We start from the raw sequence: 22,252 nt of genomic DNA, 5'->3' as shown, positions 1-22,252 counted from the left end.
GACTCCAAGGTTCCTGACATGTTATTGCTTAGCCTAGCCAAGCTTTTCTTGACCAGAAAATGGAAAAGAAATAGAAAACTCTTGTCCTTTGCATCTTCTTGGAAGAAGATAATAAACTCAGTGAACAAATAATGGTGACATTTAACTTTCCTTATGTATCAGGACTTATTTCTGAAATTATGCTTATATGTTATAAGCATATATATATGAAACACATATATTATAAGCACACATACACACACACACACATATATATATGAGAGAGAGAGAGAGAGAGAGAGAGAAAGAGAGAATATATGGCTCAGTATGTATACTGAGTATATGGCTGAGGAATATTCCATTATACCATATCTTCTTTATCCATTCATCTGTCATGGACATGGTCTCTTCCCATATTTTGACTATTTTGGCTATTGCTGGGGATTTTTGACAGATCCACTGCAGGTGCTCTCTGCTGAATAATGGTGGCTAATCAAAGCCTTCAAACAGAGTGGACAGCATCGGTTCCCCAAAGCCAATCAGAATCACCTCATCATTAAATGTTCTAATGCTACGTGCTTGGCTCATATATATAATCATCATATAATGATGATATCATTATATATCATCTATATAAATATATAATATATAATTTCATTATATTATATTCATTATATATTATACATATTATATTCATTATATATATAACATATATATGTTCCAGTATGAAATATGAAATATTACCCAGCCATCAAAAAAGAATGAAATCTTACCATTTACAATGACATGGATGGAACTAGAGGGTATTATGCTAAGCAAAATAAATCAGAGAAGACCGTATGATTTCACTTATATGTGGAATTTAAGAAACAAAACAGATGAGTGTAGGGGAATGGAAGAAAAAATAAGATAAAAACAGAGAGGGAGGCAAACAATGAGAGATTCTTGAAAGTAAAATACATTGGTTCTTGAGCTGTGCCATTTTGGTCCCAAATAAGGTCTTTCTATTTATGATAGCACATGGTTGGGTATGTTGGACTAATAATCCAGTTACATTACATGCTTGCTCTCATGCCATCTTGTTCCCCATGCTGGTGGCTCTGCCCCTCATGACCCCTTTCCTTTTGTCTATCTGCTATACAAGTATAAGATGCTAGCACTGCGGTAGAGATAATGATTTTCTAACAGCAAAAACATGGACCCAGGAGAGGATCTGTGGCTGCAGAGTTGGTGTTCTGTTGAAATTTCACTGATTTTTGTAGAATTTCACCAGCGGGACCATTTCTATTTGGTTCTATTCTCTTTCACTTCTATTTTTCATTTCTATTTGGTTCTATTCTCTTTCACTATTATGAGCCTAGAAGGAAGTGGTTTTTTTTTTAAAAATGTTTTATTTATTTATTTGAGATACAGAGATTGAGAGAGGGAGATGGAGAAGCAGACTCCCTGCTGAGCAGGGAGCCTGATGTGGGGCTCCATTCCAGGATCCTGGGATCATGACCTGAGTAGAAGTCAGACGCTTAACTGACTGAGCCACCCAGGTGTCCCAGAAGTGTTTTTTTTTTCATTATTATTAAAGACCTCTTTCTTTCTTTCTTTCTTTCTTTCTTTCTTTCTTTCTTTCTTTCTTTCTTTCTTTTTTAAGAGAAAGAAAGGGGAGGGGCAGAGGGAGACGGAGAATCTCAAGCAGACTCAACCTGCAGCATAGAGCCCCACGTGGGGCTCAATCTCAAGACCCTGAGATAATGACACAAAAGCCATTTTCAATTTCACCAGTTCATATGTTGTTCCTTAGTTTCAAAGGAATTATGTATAGTTGGCTGTACTCTCACAGAATCTTATATGACAATAAAAATAATTTCCACTCATCTTTATTGCAGAAGTTTGTAGTCTTCTCTTAGAGATAGCTAGTCCTATAATCTCGTTAATGCTATAAAGTAAACTGTATCAGAGAAACTTGTAATAGCCTTGTGGAAATGGCAAGCTGATAAGAACTATAAAATTAATTAAAATGAATAATGGTGAATTTATTTTCTGGGAAGCACTATAGTTCCTTTTCTGTTAGTTATACTGACTTTGAGAATAGCTCTATGTGCAAATACTTTCATCCCTGTCATAGAAAGAAACACCGAGGCCACAAGAGGTGATCGTGAAACATAGTGAATCACAGACCTGGGTCCCAAATCTTTTTACCTCTAATTTGGTTTGTTTGCTTGTTTTTAAGTCTCTTATATGATTTCTAAGATTGTGTGTGATAAAGACATCTGGAATTTTTTCCCAAAGTTTGTAACAAAAACACAAAATGTCAATTCTACCCAGTTTCTCCCCTGAACATCTCCATGGCTGTGGGCAATTAATTTCAGGGAATTCCCTAAGTATATTATTTATTAAACAAAAGAAAATAAAAATGGCTTCTGAAAAGAGATATTCTATATATGTGACTCAATTACATCCCACTGTTTTTGAATTTGTGTAGGAAACTGTTGTGCCCATATTAAGAGGGTCCCCAGACACTGGCTGAAGTGTTTCCCGCATTTCTGGAGGAGCAAGAGGGAGGCCTGACTCCCGTGACCCAGGAGAAGCCAGAGCTCTGGGTGCCTCAGGGGCAGTGGCCTGATGAATAAGTTCCCTGCAGCCAGTAGTGCCATTGTTGGGATGATTCATTAACAGTAATACAAATAATTATAATTCGTGCTTTGAAAACTTTTCTTTTGAGAATTGTCTTTGTGTAAATGTCTTCCCACCCTCTTGGTAAACCAGGCTTTGGCAGCCAGACTGGCTGCCTCAGGGTTTTGTGTGTGATTAAAGATCTGCTGACCTCTTCTGTGTTTCGCTTGTCTAGTTCCCTGGGTCCCTCTCATTTTCTGATGATCTCTTTTCGTCCTTCCTTTTGTCTTCCCCTCCACTTAATATTTCAATCTCTGTTTTTTGTTGTCCTTTCTTTCTGTGCCTCTTCTTGCCTTTTGTGTCTTCCAGCCCTCCCCCCCTGCATTGCCACCCCATTCAGAATATCTGAAATCTCCATTTTGGTCTTCTCTTTTATCCTTTTGTCTAAAATTTATTCTTTCCCATCAGGGAAGATAAAAGCAGAGTACCCTGGAAATTGATATCTCATGTTCTTGCTATCAGAAGGGAAAGTGACATTTACTGAGCATCTACTCTGTCGCCCCCAAAGATGGAGAGCCTGCCATAGTCACATAGCAGGGTGACTGGGCTTCAACCATGGTCTGTTTTGTATCAGAGCTGATGGTTTTGCCACTATACCACCCACACTGCCATCATACAGAGGATAGTTTCTGACCTGGAGTCCATGGCCAAATGGTGTTACATCGCCACAGCTTCTGCTGTGACAGCCTTCTGGTGGTGTGGCCTTGGCCCCTCAGCAGTGAGGGAGGAACTCTCAGGAATGTCCACAGTCATGTTCAGATTACAGGAGGTTACGAGGTCATTTAAAGGCATTGAGTTCTCTGTGGGAGAAGGTTCATGATTGAAGAAGTCACTGCTGGGGGCGGCTAACCCAGTGCCCATTCCAACTCTGCCTGCTGTACAAACTCAGACAACTTATGAAATTTCTCTGTGTCATAGCAGTCAAATCAGGTGGTCATCATGTCTTGGGTGTGTCCCTGGGCTATTGTGTGGCTCAAGGAAATGCTGTATTGTGGTGTGTTTTAAACTCATCTGGGGAAAAGCTCTTTACAAATCCCAGTTATTATCCTTATTACAGAGCTCAGCATGATTACATGTGAAGCATTTGTTCCATCTGAATAAGGTGCCTTTAAAAACACTTGGGCCAATAATTATAGAAGTTTAATACTTCCATCAATCATGTTCACAATGAGGAAGGGGTGTAGCTGAATGAACTGGGGTGTGAGGTGGACTCCAAGGTTCCTGACATGTTATTGCTTAGCCTAGCCAAGCTTTTCTTGACCAGAAAATGGAAAAGAAATAGAAAACTCTTGTCCTTTGCATCTTCTTGGAAGAAGATAATAAACTCAGTGAACAAATAATGGTGACATTTAACTTTCCTTATGTATCAGGACTTATTTCTGAAATTATGCTTATATGTTATAAGCATATATATATGAAACACATATATTATAAGCACACATACACACACACACACATATATATATGAGAGAGAGAGAGAGAGAGAGAGAGAAAGAGAGAATATATGGCTCAGTATGTATACTGAGTATATGGCTGAGGAATATTCCATTATACCATATCTTCTTTATCCATTCATCTGTCATGGACATGGTCTCTTCCCATATTTTGACTATTTTGGCTATTGCTGGGGATTTTTGACAGATCCACTGCAGGTGCTCTCTGCTGAATAATGGTGGCTAATCAAAGCCTTCAAACAGAGTGGACAGCATCGGTTCCCCAAAGCCAATCAGAATCACCTCATCATTAAATGTTCTAATGCTACGTGCTTGGCTCATATATATAATCATCATATAATGATGATATCATTATATATCATCTATATAAATATATAATATATAATTTCATTATATTATATTCATTATATATTATACATATTATATTCATTATATATATAACATATATATGTTCCAGTATGAAATATGAAATATTACCCAGCCATCAAAAAAGAATGAAATCTTACCATTTACAATGACATGGATGGAACTAGAGGGTATTATGCTAAGCAAAATAAATCAGAGAAGACCGTATGATTTCACTTATATGTGGAATTTAAGAAACAAAACAGATGAGTGTAGGGGAATGGAAGAAAAAAATAAGATAAAAACAGAGAGGGAGGCAAACAATGAGAGATTCTTACTCTAGGAGACAAACTGAGGGCCACTGGAAGGGAAGGGAGTGGGGGGATGGGGATACTGGTGATGGACATTAAGGAGGCACTTGATGGAATGAGCACTGGGTGTCATACGCAGCTGATGAATCACTAAATTCTACATCTGAAACCAATAATACACTATATGGTAACTATATTGAATTTATTTATTTTTTATTTTTTTATTTTTTGTAAATTTATTTTTTATTGGTGTTCAATTTGCCAACATATAGAATAACACCCAGTGCTCATCCCATCAAGTGCCCCCCTCAGTGCCCATTACTCAGTCACCACCACCCCCCACCCACCTCCCTTTCTACCACTCTTAGTTCGTTTCCCAGAGATAGTAGTCTTTCATGTTCTGTCTCCCTTTCTGATATTTCCCACTCATTTTCTCTCCTTTCCCCTTTATTCCCTTTCACTATTTTTTTTATATTCCCCAAATGAATGAGACCATATAATGTTTGTCCTTCTCCGATTGACTTATTTCACTCAACATAATACCCTCCAGATCCATTGACTTGGAAGCAAATGGTGGGTATTTGTTGTTTCTAATGGCTGAGGAATATTCCATTGTATACATAGACCACATCTTCTTTATCCATTCATCTTTCGATGGACACCGGGGCTCCTTCCACAGTTTGGCTATTGTGGACACTGCTGCTAGAGACATTGGGGTGCAGGTGTCCCGGCGTTCATTGCATCTGTATCTTTGGGGTAAATCCCCAGCAGTGCAATTGCTGGGTCGTAGGGCAGGTCTATTTTTAACTCTTTGAGGAACCTCCATACAGTTTTCCAGAGTGGCTGCACCAGTTCACATTCCCACCAACAGTGCAGGAGGGTTCCCTTTTCTCTGCATCCTCCCCAACATTTGTGGTTTCCTGCCTTGTTAATTTTCCCCATTCTCACTGGTGTGAGGTGGTATCTCATTGTGGTTTTTATTTGTATTTCCCTGATGGCAAGTGATGCGGAGCATTTTCTCATGTGCATGTTGGCCATGTCTATGTCTTCCTCTGTGAGATTTCTCTTCATGTCTTTTGCCCATGTCATGATTGGATTGTTTCTGTGGTGTCGAGTTTAATAAGTTCTTTATAGACTTTGGAGACTAGCCCTTTATCTGATATGTAATTTGCAAATATCCTCTCCCATTCTGTAGGTTGTCTTTGAGTTTTGTTGACTGTATCCTTTGCTTCTCTTATCTTGATGAAGTCCCAATAGTTCATTTTTGCTTTTGTTTCTTTTGTCTTCGTGAATGTATCTTGCAAGAAGTTACTGTGGCCGAGTTCAAAAAGGGTGTTGCCTGTGTTCTCCTCTAGGATTTTGATGGAATCTTGTCTCACATTTAGATCTTTCATCCATTTTGAGTTTATCTTTGTGTATGGTGCAAGAGAGTGGTCTAGTTTCATTCTTCTGCATGTGGATGTCCAATTTTCCCAGCACCATTCATTGAAGAGACTATCTTTTTTTCAGTGGATAGTCTTTCCTCCTTTGTCGAATATTAGTTGACCATAAAGTTGAGGGTCCACTTCTGGATTCTCTATTTTGTTCCATTGATCTATGTGTTTGTTTTTGTGCCAGTACCACACTGTCTTGATGACCACAGCTTTGTAGTACAACCTGAAATCTGGCATTGTGATGCCCCCAGCTATGGTTTTCTTTTTTAAAATTCCCCTGGCTATTCGGGGTCTTTTCTGATTCCACACAAATCTTAAAAGAATTTGTTCCAACTCTCTGAAGTTAGTCCCTGGTATTTTGATAGTGATTGCATTTATCGTGTAAACTGCCCTGGGAACATTGACATTTTCACAATATTAATTCTGCCAATCCATGAGCATGGAATATTTTTCCATCTCTTTGTGTCTTCCTCAATTTCTTTCAAAAGTGTTCTATAGTTTTTAGGGTATAGATCCTTTACCTCTTTGGTTAGGTTTATTCCTAGGTATCTTGATTTTGGGTGCAATTGTAAATGGGATTGACTCCTTAATTTCTCTTTCTTCAGTCTCATTGTTAGTGTATAGAAATGCCACCGACTTCTGGGCATTGATTTTTTTAAATTTTTATCTATTTATGATAGTCACAGAGAGAGAGAGAGAGAGAGGCAGAGACATAGGCAGAGGGAGAAGCAGGCTCCATGCACCGGGAGCCTGATGTGGGATTCGATCCCAGGTCTCCAGGATCGCGCCCTGGGCCAAAGGCAAGCGCCAAACCACTGCACCACCCAGGGATCCCTGGGCATTGATTTTGTATCCTGCCACACTGCCAAATTGTGGTATGAGTTCTAGCAATCTTGGGGTGGAGGCTTTGGGGTTTTCTATGTAGAGTATCATGTCATCAGCGAAGAGGGAGAGTTTGACTTCTTCTTTGCCAATTCGAATGCCTTTAATGTCTTTTTGTTGTCTGATTGCTGAGGCTAGGACTTCCAGTACTATGTTGAATAGCAGTGGTGAGAGTGGACATCCCTGTCTTGTTCCTGAACTTAGGGAAAAGGCTCCCAGTGCTTCCCCATTGAGAATGATATTTGCTGTGGGCTTTTCGTAGATGGCTTTTAAGATGTTGAGGAATGTTCCCTCTATCCCTACACTCTGAAGAGTTTTGATATGGAATGGATGCTGTATTTTGTCAAATGCTTTCTCTGCATCTCTTGAGAGGATCATATGGTTCTTGTTTTTTCTCTTGCTGATATGATGAATCACATTGATTATTTTATGAGTGTTGAACCAGCCTTGTGTCCCGGGGATAAATCCTACTTGGTCATGGTGAATAATCTCTCTTTTTTTTTAAACTTAAAAAAATTTACTTATTTATTCATTCAGAGAGAGAGAGAGAAAGAGAGAGAGAGAGGCAGAGACACAGGTAGAGGGAGAAGCGGGCTCCATACAGGAAGCCGGATGTGGGACTTGATCCGGGGTCTCCAGGATCACTCCCTGGGCTACCAGCGGGGCTAAACCACTGCACCACTGGGGCTTCCCAGTGAATAATCTTCTTAATGTGTTGTTGTATCCTATTGGCTAGTATCTTGTTGAGAATTTTTGCATCCATGTTCATCAGGGATATTGGTCTATAATTCTCCTTTTTGGTGGGGTCTTTGTCCGGTTTTGGAATCAAGGTGATGCTGGCCTCATAGAACGAGTGCGGAAGTATTCCATCTCTTTCTATCTTTCCAAACAGCTTTAGTAGGATAGGTATGGTTTCTCCTTTCAACGTTTGATAGAATTCCCCAGGGAAGCCATCTGGCCCTGGACTTTTGTGTCTTGGGAGGTTGTTGATGACTGCTTCAATTTCCTCCCTGGTTATTGACCTGTTCAGGTTTTCTATTTCTTCCAGTTCCAGTTCTGGTAGTTTGTGGTTTTCCAGAAATGAGTCCATTTCTTCTAGATTGTCTAATTTATTGGTGTATAGCTGCTCATAATATGTTTTTAAAATCGTTTGTATTTCCTTGGTGTTGGTAGTGATCTCTCCTTTCTCATTCATGATTTTATTAATTTGAGTCTTCTCTCTCTTCTTTTTAATAAGGCTGGCTAATGGTTTATCTATCTTATTAATTCTTTCAAAGAACCAACTCCTGGTTTTGTTGATCTCTTCCACAGTTCTTCTGGTCTCTATATCATTGAGTTCTGCTCGAATCTTTATTAACTCTCTTCTTCTGCTGGGGTGTCGGATCTATTTGCTGTTTTTTTTTTTTCTCTAGCTCCTTTAGGTGTAAGCTTAGCTTTTGTATTTGAGTTCTTTCCAGTTTTGGATGGATGCTTGTATTGTGATGTATTTCCCCCTCAGGACTGCTTTTGCTGTATCCCAAAGATTTTGAATGGTTGTATCTTCATTCTCATTAGTTTCCATGAATCTTTTTAATTCCTCTCTAATTTCCTGGTTGACCGTGTCATATTTTAGCAGGATAGTCCTTAACCTCCACATGTTTGAAATCCTTACAAACTTCTTGTGATTTAGTTCTAATTTCAAAGCATTATGGTCTGAAAATACGCAGGGGATGATCCCAATCTTTTGGTGTCAGTTCAGACCTGATTTGTGACCCAGTATGTGGTCTATTTTGGAGAAAGTTCCATGTGCACTTGAGAAGAATTCTCAAGTGTGTATTCAGTGTATTTGTATTGTGTATTTGCGTATGTGTATTGTGTGTGTATTTGTGTTGTGTATTCAGTTGCGTTTGGATGTAAAGTTCTGTAAATATCTGTGAAATCCATCTGGTCCAGTGTATCATTTAAAGCTCTTGTTCCTTTGAAGATGTTGTGCTTACAAGACCTATCGATTGTAGAAAGTGCTACATTGAAGTCACCAAGTATAAGTGTATTATTATCTAAGTACGTCTTAACTTTGGTTATTAATTGATTGATATATTTTGCAGCTCCCACATTCGGGGCATATATATTGATGATTGTTAAGTCCTCTTGTTGGATAGATCCTTTAAGTATGATATAGTGTCCCTCTTCATCTCTTACTACAGTCTTTGGGATAAACTTTAGTTTATCTGATATAAGGATGGCTACCCATGCTTTCTTTTGAGGACCATTTGAATGGTACATGGTTCTCCAACCTTTTATTTTCAGGCTGTCGGTGTCCTTATGTCTAAAATGAGTCTCTTATAGACAGTAAATAGATGGGTCCTGCTTTTTTATCCAGTCTGAAACCCTGAGTCTTTTGATGGGGCCATTAAGCCCATTCACATTCAGAGTTGAAAGTATGGAAAGATATGAGTTTAGTGTCATCATGATACCTACCTATTCAGTACCTGTTTTTGTGTATTGTTCCATTGGACTTCCTCTTTCTTTTACAGAGTCCCCCTTAAAATTTCTTGCAGAGCTGGCTTCATGGTATCATATTCTTTCAGTTTCTGCCTATCTTGGAAGCTCTTTCTCTCTCCTTCTATTCTGAATGAGAGTCTTGCTGGATAAAGTATTCTTGGCTGCATGTTCTTCTCTTTTAGGACCCTGAATATATCCTGCCAGCCCTTTCTGGCCTGCCAGGTCTTTGTGGAGAGGTCTGCTGTTAATCTAATATTTCTCCCCATAAAAGTTAGAGATTTTTTGTCTCTTTCTGCTTTAAGGATCTTCTCTTTATCTTTGGAATTTGCAAGCTTCACTATTAAATGTCGAGGTGTTGAGCAGTTTTTATTTATTTTGGGGGGATCTCTGTATTTCCTGGATCTGAATGCCTGTTTCCCTTCCCAGATTAGGAAAGTTTTCAGCTATGATTTGTTCAAATACATATTTTGGACCTCTGTCCCTTTCGGCGCCCTTGGGAACCCCAATTAAACGTAGATTTTTCTTCCTCAGGCTGTCATTTATTTCCCTTAATCTGTCCTCCTGATCTTTTAGTTGTTTTTCTCTTTTTTCCTCAGTTTCCCTCTTTGCCATCAACTTGTCTTCTATGTCACTCACTCGTTCTTCTACCTCGTTAACCCTCATCATTAGGACCTCTAGTTTGGATTGTATCTCATTTAATTGATTTTTAATCTCTGCCTGATTAGATCTAAATTCTGCCGTCATGAAGTCTCTTGAGTCCTTTATGCTTTTTTCTAGAGCCACCAGTAGCTTATAATTGTGCTTCTGAATTGGGTTTCTGACATTGAATTGTAATCCAAATTTTGTAACTCTGTGGGAGAGAGGACTGTTTCTGATTCTTTCTTTCTTTTTTTTTAATAATAAATTTATTTTTTATTGGTGTTCAATTTACCAACATACAGAATAACACCCAGTGCTCATCCCGTCAAGTGCCCCCCTCAGTGCCCATCACCCATTCACCCCCACCCCCCGTCCTCCTCCCCTTCCATCACCCCTAGTTCGTTTCCCAGAGTTAGGAGTCTTTATGTTCTGTCTCCCTTTCTGATATTTACCACACATTTCTTCTCCCTTCCCTTCTATTCCCTTTCACTATTATTTATATTCCCCAAATGAATGAGAACATACAAGGTTTTTCCTTCTCCAATTGACTTATTTCGCTCAGCATAATACCTTCCAGTTCCATCCACGTTGAAGCAAATGGTGGGTATTTGTCGTTTATAATGGCTGAGTAATATTCCATTGTATACATAAACCACATCTTCTTTATCCATTCATCTTTTGATGGATACCAAGGCTCCTTCCACAGTTTGGGTATTGTGGTCATTGCTGCTAGAAACATTGGGGTGCAGGTGTCCCGGTGTTTCATTGCATCTGAATCTTTGAGGTAAATCCCCAGCAGTGCAATTGCTGGGTCGTAGGGCAGGTCTATTTTTAACTCTCTGAGGAACCTCCACACAGTTTTCTTGAGTGGCTGCACCAGTCCACATTCCAACAGTGCAGGAGGGTTCCCTTTTCTCCGCATCCTCTCCAACATTTGTTGTTTCCTGCCTTGTTAATTTTCCCCATTCTCACTGGTGTGAGGTGGTATCTCATTGTGGTTTTGATTTGTATTTCCCTGATGGCAAGTGATGCGGAGCATTTTCTCATGTGCATGTTGGCCATGTCTATGTCTTCCTCTGTGAGATTTCTCTTCATGTCTTTTGTGATTCTTCCTTTGAGGTGAGTTTTTCCTTCTAGTTATTTTTCTCAGTGCAGAGTGGCCAAAACCAAGTTGTATTGGGAAAAGGAGAAAAAGAGAGATGAGAAAGAAGAAAAGAAAAAGAAAAAAAAAGAAAAAAAAAGAAGGAAAAAAAAGAGAAGAAAAGAAAAAAAGGGGGGGGGGAAGCAAACAGAAAACAAAAAAACAAGGGGGAGTATCCTCTGATTCTATATACTGTAAATCCTTCGACTTCCCCTGGAACTTTCCAGTGCTGCTTGGTCAATAACTTGTTTTTCTCCTGTCTGTCTAGCTGGTCTTCTGGGGGAAGGGCCTGCTGTGCTGATTCTGAGGTGTGAGTCCTTGGGGGAGCTGCTCAGCCACCTGCCTGGTGCAGGGCTCGGTGAAAGTTGTTTAACCTGTTTATCCTGTGAAGCCACTGTGAAGCTCAGTGGGGGGTGTTTATCCTGTGAGGCCCCAGGAGGAACTACAGCAGTGGCGGTGGCCAGTTCTCCAGCCCTGGAGTCAGCCACTGCAGTAATTTTTTTTATCATTAAACTTTTGTTTTAATGGGTCTCAAAATTCTGTGACAGATTTTTGGTCAAGTTGTTTCCATTAAAAAGTACTGATTTTAAAAACTAATAACTTAAAACTGCCACACATGCACAAAAAAAAAACCCAAAAACAAATGGTCCACAAAACATTCTCCTTTCCTTCTGAAGGTTTTACCATGCATTGTTATCATTAACCAGTCTTTTACTATTAAACTTAAATGGCCAATTGACACAAACAGTTCTGAGACTGTTCTTCCACCACTGATTAAGACTGGGGTGGCAGGTATTGGGGATAATATTCATTTAGCCTTCTGAACTTTCTGGGCAGACTTGGTGACTTTGCCAGCTCCAGCTGCCTTCTTGTCCACTGCTTTGATGACACCCATAGCAACCGTCTGTCTCATGTCACGAACAGCAAAACAGCCCAGAGGAGGATAGTCAGAGAAGCTCTCAACCCACATAGATTTGCCAGGAACCATATCAACAATGGCAGCATTCCAAGATTTCAAGAACTTGGGACCATCTTCCAGCTTCTTTCCAGAACGATGATCTATCTTTTCCTTCAGCTCAGCAAACTTGCAAGCAATGTGAGCAGTGTGACAATCCAGCAGAGGTGCATATCCAGCACTGATTTGGCCTGGATGGTTCAGGGTAATCACCTGAGCCGTGAAGCCAGCTGCTTCCATTGGTGGGTCATTTTTGCTGTCACCAGCCACGGTGCCATGACGAACATCTTTGACAGATACGTTCTTGACATTGAAGCGCACATTGTCCCCAGGAAGAGCCTCACTCAAAGCTTCATGGTGCATTTCAACACACTTTACTTCAGTTGTAACATTGACTGGAGCATAGGTGACCACCATGCCAGGCTTAAGAACACCAGTCTCCACTCGACCCACTGGGGCAGTACCAATACCACCAATTTTGTAGACGTTTTGGAGAGGCAGATGCAAGGGCTTATCAGTTGGACGAGTTGGTGGCAGAATGCAATCCAGGGCTTCAAGCAGTGTGGTTCCGCTGGCATTCCCATCTTTATGGGTGACTTTCCATCCCTTAAACCAAGGCATGTTATCACTTGGCTCCAGCATGTTGTCACCATTCCAAACAGAAATTGGCACAAATGCTACTGTGTCGGGGTTGTAGCCAATTTTCTTAATGTAGGTGCTGACTTCCTTAACAATTTCCTCGTATCTCTTATGGCTGTAGGGTGGTTCAGTGGAATCCATTTTGCTAACACCAACAATTAGTTGTTTTACACCCAGTGTGTAAGCCAGAAGGGCATGCTCACGGGTCTGCCCATTCTTGGAGATACCTGCTTCAAATTCACCAACACCAGCAGCAACAATCAGGACAGCACAGTCAGCCTGCAATGTACCTGTAATCATGTTTTTGATAAAGTCTCTGTGCCCTGGGGCATCAATGATGGTCACATAATACTTGCTGGTCTCGAATTTCCACAGGGAGATATCAATGGTGATACCTCGTTCACGTTCAGCTTTCAGTTTATCCAAGACCCAGGCATACTTGAAGGAGCCTTTTCCCATCTCAGAAGCCTCCTTCTCAAATTTTTCGATAGTTCTTTTGTCCATCCCACCACATTTGTAGATCAGATGGCCAGTAGTGGTAGACTTGCCCGAAATTACGTGTCCAATGACGACGATGTTGATGTGAGTCTTTTCCTTTCCCATTTTGGTTTAGGTTTAGCGGTGGTTTTCAGGACACCTGTGTTCTGGCGGCAAACCCATTGGGAAAAAGAGCCACTGCAGTAATTACCGGAGCTCTCAGTCTGCAGGAGCCTGGATGCTACGGGGGTGGGGGCCGCTGATCTGCACAGCTGGTGGCAGGAAGTGTCCTTGCTGTCCTGGGCCCTCCCGGCCTCTGCCTGTCCCTGGGGAGTACTGGATCCTGGGCTGTGTCCCTGGCACCCTGTGCTCCGGGGCCTGCGCTGCTGGAGTTGCGCTCTTGGCCGCGCAGCTCCCTCCGGGCGGAGCCTCTGCCGGAGCCACCCCAGAGCTGCTCCCGGGTCAGCCGGGGGGCGCTGCAGCCCTTTAGGGAGCTCGGCTGGGGTGTGGCGCTCTCCCAGGCGCACAGGTCCTCTGTTAGTGTCCCAGGGAGCCTGAGGGCATCCCCGCCCTCCTGGGATCCTGCTCCAACTCCCTGCAAGTGCCTTTCTGTCCATCCAGGTCTGGGAAGATTGGCGAAGCTCCTGCTTCTCCAGGACCGGGCTTTCCTGTCCTGGGGGCACTCCCCCCCACCCCCGCCTTAGCCTGGCTCCTTGCCGGGCCCCTCCCCTTTGGATGCCTATGGTTTCTTTATTTCTTCCGCACCCCCCCCCCCCGCGTCTTCCTACTTTGATAGAAGCGCGAACTCTTCTCACTGTAGCATTCCAGCTGTTCTCTCTTTAAATCTCAAGCCGAATTCGTAGGTTTTCAGGATGATTTGAAAGTTATCTGGGTAATTTGGTGGGGACAGGTGACCCTACTCTTCCACCATCTTGCCCCGCCTCCTTCCTAAATTGAATTTAAATGAAAAATATCCCCAGGCTCATGGAGGGGCAGTCACTGACTCCTCATGGCACCTCCTGGGGAGGGGGATGATGGGCTGGAAGGAGGAGGTGGCATTTGTGCAGCTGTTTCCTTTGACTACTCTGTCTTTTTCTTCATGTCCTGTTCAGCATTAGGGACCCAAAACCTACATGTTCTCCCTGAGGTGTAACAAGGAGGTCAAAGCAGATATGTTCCGTGCCCAGGGAACCAATGTTAGAGATCTAGAAGGAGCTAAGGCTGGGAACTCTGGAGGCCAATGGACTAGCCCTGGCTCTGGAAGCTGACCGAGGGCCATTGCATGCACCCCACTTGTGCCACAGAATGAAGGGTCCTGTCCCTCCTCACACAGAATAGATAGAGCAGTGGGCCAGGTGCTACGTGATGTACACATTTAAGCAGAACATAGGCATACACACTAAATCTGAAAGAGGAAATTACATTCCCACACAAGGGGATAAGCACAGTGCAGTCTGTGTGGGCTCTTTATCTCTTGGTGAGTAAGTGTTCCAGGTCCAAGATCTATTTTATGTGGTCAAGTGGGGGTCAACAGAAGTATATATCAGATTGCCTTTCCTAAAGGGCTGGAGAGACCCTTCTCTGGGTCTCAGGCAAACTTTCTGCAAACTAGGAGCTGACCTCTTCTTTCTAAAATTCAGGAATACCTATAAAGGGGTCCTAACATGTCCAGGATTAGTTGATGAACTTCCTGAAAATTTTTGAAATGTTTTTAACAGATGCACAAACAGAAGCACAGAGATGCACAGAGAGGTTAAGTAACTTGCCCAAGGACAAACTGTGAGTGAATGGTAGACCTTGATTATAATCTGAGTACAGGCTGACCCCTGAGCCCATGTTCTTAACTATGATTCCATCCTTTATTCCTCACTTTTTAAAATAATAAATTTATTTTTTATTGGTGTTCAATTTGCCAACATACAGAATAACACCCGGTGCTCATCCCGTCAAGTGCCCCCCCTCAGTGCCCGCCAACCAGTCACCCCCAACCCCCGCCCACCTCCCTTTCTACCACTCCTCGTTCGTTTCCCAGAGATAGTAGTCTCTCATGTTCTGTCTCCCTTTCTGATATTTCCCACTCATTTTCTCTCCTTTCCCCTTTATTCCCTTTCACTATTTTTTTATATTCCCCAAATGAATGAGACCATATAATGTTTGTCCTTCTCTGATTGACTTACTTCACTCAGCATAATACCCTCCAGTTCCATCCATGTCGAAGCAAATGGTGGGTATTTGTCATTTCTAATGGCTGAGGAATATTCCATTGTACACATAGACCACATCTTCTTTATCCATTCATCTTGCGATGGACACCGAGGCTCCTTCCACAGTTTGGATATTGTGGACACTGCTGCTAGAAACATTGGGGTGCAGGTGTCCTGGTGTTTCATTGCATCTGTATCTTTGGGGTAAATCCCCAGCAGTGCAATTGCTGGGTCATAGGGCAGGTCTATTTTTAACTCTTTGAGGAACCTCCACATAGTTTCCCAGAGTGGCTGCACCAGTTCACATTCCCATCAACAGTGCAAGAGGGTTCCCTTTTCTCCGCATCCTCTCCAACATTTGTGGTTTCCTGCCTTGTTAATTTTCCCCATTCTCACTGGTGTGAGGTGGCATCTCATTGTGGTTTTGATTTGTATTTCCCTGATGGCAAGTGATGCAGAGCATTTTCTCATGTGCTTGTAGGATTTATTCCCGGGACACAAGGCTGGTTCAACACTTGTAAAATAATCAATGGGATTCATCATATCAGCAAGAGAAATACCAAGAACCATATGATCCTCTCAAGAGATGCAGAGAAAGCATTTGACAAAATACAGCATCCATTCCTGATCAAAACTCTTCAGAGTGTAGGGATAGAGGGAACATTCCTCGACATCTTAAAAGCCATCTACGAAAAGCCCACAGCAAATATCATTTTCAATGGGGAAGCAGTGGGAGCCTTTTCCCTAAGTTCAGGAACAAGACAGGGATGTCCACTCTCACCACTGCTATTCAACATAGTACTAGAAGTCCTAGCCTCAGCAATCAGACAACAAAAAGACATTAAAGGCATTCGAATTGGCAAAGAAGAAGTCAAACTCTCCCTCTTCGCCGATGACATGATACTCTACATAGAAAACCCCAAAGCCTCCACCCCAAGATTGCTAGAACTCATACCACAATTTGGCAGTGTGGCAGGATACAAAATCAATGCCCAGAAGTCGGTGGCATTTCTATACACTAACAATGAGACTGAAGAAAGAGAAATTAAGGAGTCAATCCCATTTACAATTGCACCCAAAATCATAAGATACCTAGGAATAAACCTAACCAAAGAGGTAAAGGATCTATACCCTAAAAACTATAGAACACTTTTGAAAGAAATTGAGGAAGACACAAAGAGTTGGAAAAATATTCCATGCTCATGGATTGGCAGAATTGATATTGTGAAAATGTCCATGTTACCCAGGGCAATTTACACCTTTAATGCAATCCCTATCAAAATACCATGGACTTTCTTCAGAGAGTTAGAACAAATTATTTTAAGATTTGTGTGGAATCAGAAAAGACCCCGAATAGCCAGGGGAATTTTAAAAAAGAAAACCATAGCTTGGGGCATCACAATGCCAGATTTTGGGTTATGCATTGTTTCTTTGTTATTCTTTTAAATGGCTCTCTTTCTCCCTCAGACTGTATATTCTATGGGGTCAAGAATTATTCGTGTTTTGTTCATCACTATATACCCTGTATATATAGTTCAGTAGATGGTCAATTGTTGAATGAATTAGTAGGTGAAAAAAAAGCCTCCCATGGATTTGGTACTACTCTAGATCCACTGGTAAATAGTATGTATTGAACACTTACTAATGCCAGGGAGTTTGCTGGGCACTTTTATGTAGATTATTTTGTTTACTCTTTTATTTATATTTTATTTTATTTTTAAGATTTTATTCATTCAGGAGAGAGAGGGGGCAGTGTGGGGGAGAGAGACAGAGACACAGGCAGAGGGAGAAGCAGGCTCCATGCAAGGGAGCCTAATGTGGGAGTCAATCCTGGGACTCCAGGACCACGCCCTGGGCCAAAGGCAGGAGCTAAACTGCTGAGCCTCCCAGGGATCCCCTTGTTTACGCATTTCTGTTGGGTTATATATCTGGTATAGAATTACTTGATCATAGGGTTGCATATATTCAGCTTTAGTAGATATTACCCTACTGTTCTCCACAATGACTATGGTCATTGTTTATGCTATCACTACCAGACTGAGAGTTCTAGTCATTCTACCTCTTTGCATACACTTGATATGATCACTTTTTAATTTTGCATATTTGGTAGATACGAGTGGTTCTCAGTGCGGTTTAACTGGCACTTACCTGATATCCAATAAGGTTGGGTACCTTTTCATTGGCTTCTTTGATATCCCTTTTTCTGAAGTGTCTGTTCATGTCTTTTGCTTTTTTTTTTTTTTTTCTTAGAAGTTAGGTCATCTTTTACTCATTGACTTATAGGCGTTCTTTGTATATTTTGGATACAAGCTCTGGTTTGTTTGTTGTTGTTGTTTTGTGTGTGTGTGTTTAAAATCTTCACAATAGCACTGTGAGTGATTATAATGACATTTTACACAGGCAGGTTCTGAGGTCAGAGAGGTTAAGTCAGTTGCTAGTGGACATGTGAGATATTAGAATATAAGAATTATTCCTTCTCTCTGGTAACTTATAATCTACTTAGTTGGGGAGAAAACATTCAGAGAACAATTAGTGAGTAATACTAGCAAATAAGTATTAAAGTACTGATCTAGGTTGTATAGGCTATGAATGACATAGTAGTTAAAGGATCAGTGTGAGCTTCCTAGCAGAGTTAGGATTTAGTAGAAGACTTTAAGGACAGGTATAATTTGAGGAAGTAGAGGAAATGAAAACACATTTCAGGGAAGGTGAACCACAGGCAGGCATGGAAATAGAAGAAATAATGTGACTAACACCTTGCCTTTGAATAGTTCTTTGCAGAACTTTACAGCTGTCTTATGTAGGACTACATCTTCCATGAGGGCAGGGACCATGCCTGTTCCATTGACCAGGGCATGTCCAATGCCCACAATAGTGCCTGGCACATAGCAAGTATTTAATAAATACATTTAAATGAAATGAAAGAATGCATTAGATCTCAACAATATTCCTTTCAACTTAGTAGAATAGGGTTTAAATGATCAAGGTTAGGGATCCCTGGGTGGCGCAGCGGTTTGGCGCCTGCCTTTGGCCCAGGGCGTGATCCTGGAGACCCGGGATCGAATCCCACATCAGGCTCCCGGTGCATGGAGCCTGCTTCTCCCTCTGCCTGTGTCTCTGCCTCTCTCTCTCTCTCTGTCTCTGTGACTATCGTAGATTAAAAAAAAAAAATAAATGACCAAGGTTAGAATTTAGATTAAATGGCCAACCTGATGTCCTTAGTAGGATTTCTAAAGAAACTAGTGGTAAATTGTAATTGGAGGGAAAGATTATAGAGTTTGATCGGTTTAGATTTGATGTGGCATAAAGTGTAAGGTGTCTCTGAGAGGTCTTTTTTTTTTTTCTGAGAGGTCTTGAACAGAGAGAGATGAAATGAAAACAATGTTCTGCAAAATTCTTGAGTTATTAAATGAACGATGGACTAGAAGCAAGGGGCCAAGTTAAGAGGCTGTTGCAATGATACCAGGATTTATTCATTTTATTCAACAGACAACTATTGCAATCACAATACACATTTGGTGCTAATCTCCATGCTAATGAAGGATAGCAAGATGTGTAAGTCGTGAACTTTGCTGTTAAGGAGCTTATAGTCTAAGAGGAGAGCTAAGATAAGCACACAATAACTGTAACTCATGGGAAGAAGTTTGAAAAAGAGACACAAATCAAAACTGTGGAATCAGGGGAGAATCCTGCTGATTTTGCTGGAGCATCAGGAAAGGTTTGAGGAGTCTTCTATAGTAGCATTTTACCTGCCTCTGACTTCCTGCTCCCTTGTCTCTGTCTACTGTGTTTCTTGCTTTATTATCTGGAATTCTCTTGTTTATTTATGGTTGTACCTGTCTGCTCTTTGTCTCTCCCTTCCCTCATTAGAATACAAGCTCCAAGATAGAGAGTACCTGTTTGTCTTGTCGCTTCTGTATTTCCAATTCTTCACCCAGTATTTGGAATCAACATAAATTTTTAAATAAAAATTTTGGAATGAATGAATGAAATCCAACCTTGAACACTGAGATTGTATCCTAGGATAAGCAGGATTTGGAATTCAATAAAAGGGGAGGGAGAGAAATTATTTTAGGTGGAGGGCACTTGAAAGCCAATAGGGAGTGGAGAATGAAGGATGGATCTGGAAAATGGGTTTAAGGAAGACTAGGGAGATACTGTAGTGGATTAGATATGGAGAATAAAAGAAAGTAAGTGATGATTACAAAGTTTATGCCTTTGAAAGAGATAGAATGGTATAGAGAGGACAGAATGAGGAAACTGGGAGGACAAGCCAGTTTAATGGGGGAGTGACTGGCAGTCTTAGGGGTCATATCTTGTGAGCGATTGGACAGATTGGATTGAAGTGCTCGGTCAAGTGTAAACAAGGTGAGTTGCGACTTACCATTGTAGAAGAGACACTAGTAACTTGGGCTAAGGACAGTTTCTCAGAGAGAGAAAGTCCAGAAAAAAAGAGCTTTTGGTAAGAGCCTGCAGTCTTGGGAACTGGATGAGAAGAATCCACAAGAGAAGGGGAAGGACCAGTAAAGTGAGAGGCAGTCATCAGTAGGAACTGCCACATCAGGTCTCAAAACATGGAGGTTAGCGGTCTCTAGGCTTGTCAGATGAAGGGCAATGCCATCTTCAAAGGAAGAATATTTATAGGATGGTGGAAAAAATATTGCTTTGTGGTAGGGATAGAACAGAGGGCAGAAAGAGGGAGAGAAAAATTGGATGGTTGCTTGAGTGTGAAGAGAGTGTTTAAAAACTATTATTTATTTTTTGAAAATGAAGAAAATCTCAAATCAGGAAATAAATGTCATATAGAGATAGCTACTGTTGAGATTTTTGTTCTCATACTCTGCCTATTTATCTATTAATATTTAAGTGGAATCATACTCCATTTACCATTTTGTAATCATTGGAAGCTTAGTATTTTATGAATCCCTTCTCAATTAAATAAAATCTTATAATTCTACAGTTATAATATAATTTCATAATTTGTCATGATTTTTGGCATTCCACAGTATGCAGTGACCATGATTTAGTTAACAATTCCTGTAATGATGGACATTTAGGTTGTTTCTGGGTTTTGCTATCTTTTTTTAAAAAATATTTTTTTGGGTTTTGCTATCTTTAGTACACTACAACTAATATCTTTGTAGATGAATTTTTATACGCATTCCTGATTATTTCCTTATAATGTCATCTGGGAAATATTTAAAAATGCTTTTGGGTGTATTATTGAATTGCCATCTGGGAAGGTTGTACTCATTTATATATCTATCATCTGTATTACAGAGTTTCTGTGTTTCCATAATCAAATCACTGTGTGCTTATTAAAAACAAATAGCATTTAATAACTTGATAAGTGAAAAAACTATTTTTAATCTGCATTTCCTTTAAGTCTAGTGAGGATTTCATATAGTTATTGGCTATCTGTATAGCTTCTTTTGCAATTTGTTACATATAACCTTTGTCATTTTTGTGGTTCCTGACATATATTGCCAGTTGTTTGTGAGAAAGACTGATGAGTTTAAGCTCTAGTATATATTTTTCTTTTTTGTGAGTTGCCTCATGTCTCCTGGTCATTAAAGACTATGTATGTATGTATGTATGTATGTATGTATGTATTTATATTGGTATATTCATTCATGATCAAAGGTAGAATGAACAGAGCTGAAAATGTTGGAGGGCAAGGAAGTACAGGAGAATTTTAGATTCTGGAAGAGGTGTGGGATGGAGTGGAAGAAGATTTAACCTTGAAGGTAGGATGCAACAGGAGATGGGGCATTTTGGCTTCAGGAAACATATGATATCTATTTTACTCTTTTTCTAGGTCATTACTAGCTCTGAGGCATCATCCTTTAATCACAGGCATTTATTTATTTATTTATTTATTTATTTATTTATTTATTTATTTAAGATTTCTAAATTTATTTTAGAGAGAGAGCGTTTAAGTGTACACCAGAGCAGGCGGAGGAGCAAAGGGAGAGGGAAAGAGAAACTCTAGGCTGATTCCGCACTCAGCACAGAGCTCCACATTGGGCTTGCTTTCACAACACTGAGATCAGGACCTGAGCTGAAACCAGAAGTCAGCTGCTTAACCTACTTCGCTATCAAGGTTCCCCTAATTACAGTGTTTTAAAATAACTGCAAATCTCCTAAGATTGTTTTTGTTTCTGAACAGTGTTTCCAAGGCTAGATGGAGAAATAAAGGGGAAAAAAACAGCAGCAGAAGATATTGATAATGAGGTTATTTATTTCCTACTTTTTCCACATTACTGTCAGCAAACCATATAGGTAAACATTTTGTAGGCTTAGTGGATCATTGGTTATAAGAGCTTCTTATGGAATGAAACATACATTAGATTTACATTCTGTGTCTTCTTCATAATTATTCTTGCTTATTTGAGCCAGAAGCTTTGAAAACACTGTGTAAGGAGTGGGATTTAAAGGAATGAATGAATGAATCTGTGGCATAATTTAGTTGCACCTGGATATTAACAAAGAGTCATGAATCTACTCTGATTGGGTGCTAGAAAGTCATAATTATTTTATGTTATGGTGATATCTGAGATTGTCTTGAAGGATAAAATTTTAAGATAAACTTGAACTCTGTTAGGAAATGTCATGAAGCAGAATAATTGGCATATATGAATTAAT

The 22,252-nt window shown here is 40.5% G+C and overlaps 1 protein-coding gene across 1 annotated transcript; it reads right to left on the bottom strand.

The window, feature by feature from the left end:
• Positions 1 to 12,140: 12,140 nt before the first annotated feature.
• Positions 12,141 to 13,529, bottom strand: LOC121490610 (elongation factor 1-alpha 1-like). The gene has a single exon (XM_041754412.1). It carries the CDS (start codon positions 13,527 to 13,529, stop codon positions 12,141 to 12,143), a length of 1,389 nt encoding a protein of 462 aa, XP_041610346.1.
• Between the last annotated feature and the right edge of the window lie 8,723 nt (positions 13,530 to 22,252).

Source organism: Vulpes lagopus, chromosome 5, assembly GCF_018345385.1.
Source record: "Vulpes lagopus strain Blue_001 chromosome 5, ASM1834538v1, whole genome shotgun sequence".
Lineage (NCBI taxonomy): Eukaryota > Metazoa > Chordata > Mammalia > Carnivora > Canidae > Vulpes > Vulpes lagopus.
Note: the sequence above shows the minus strand (reverse complement) of the source record. Positions and strands in the feature narration are given on the sequence as shown.

What these genes read in the sequence shown, in the direction of transcription:
- LOC121490610 (XM_041754412.1), bottom strand. Translation starts at nt 13,529, where the DNA reads ATGGGAAAGGAAAAGACTCACATCAACATCGTCGTCATTGGACACGTA.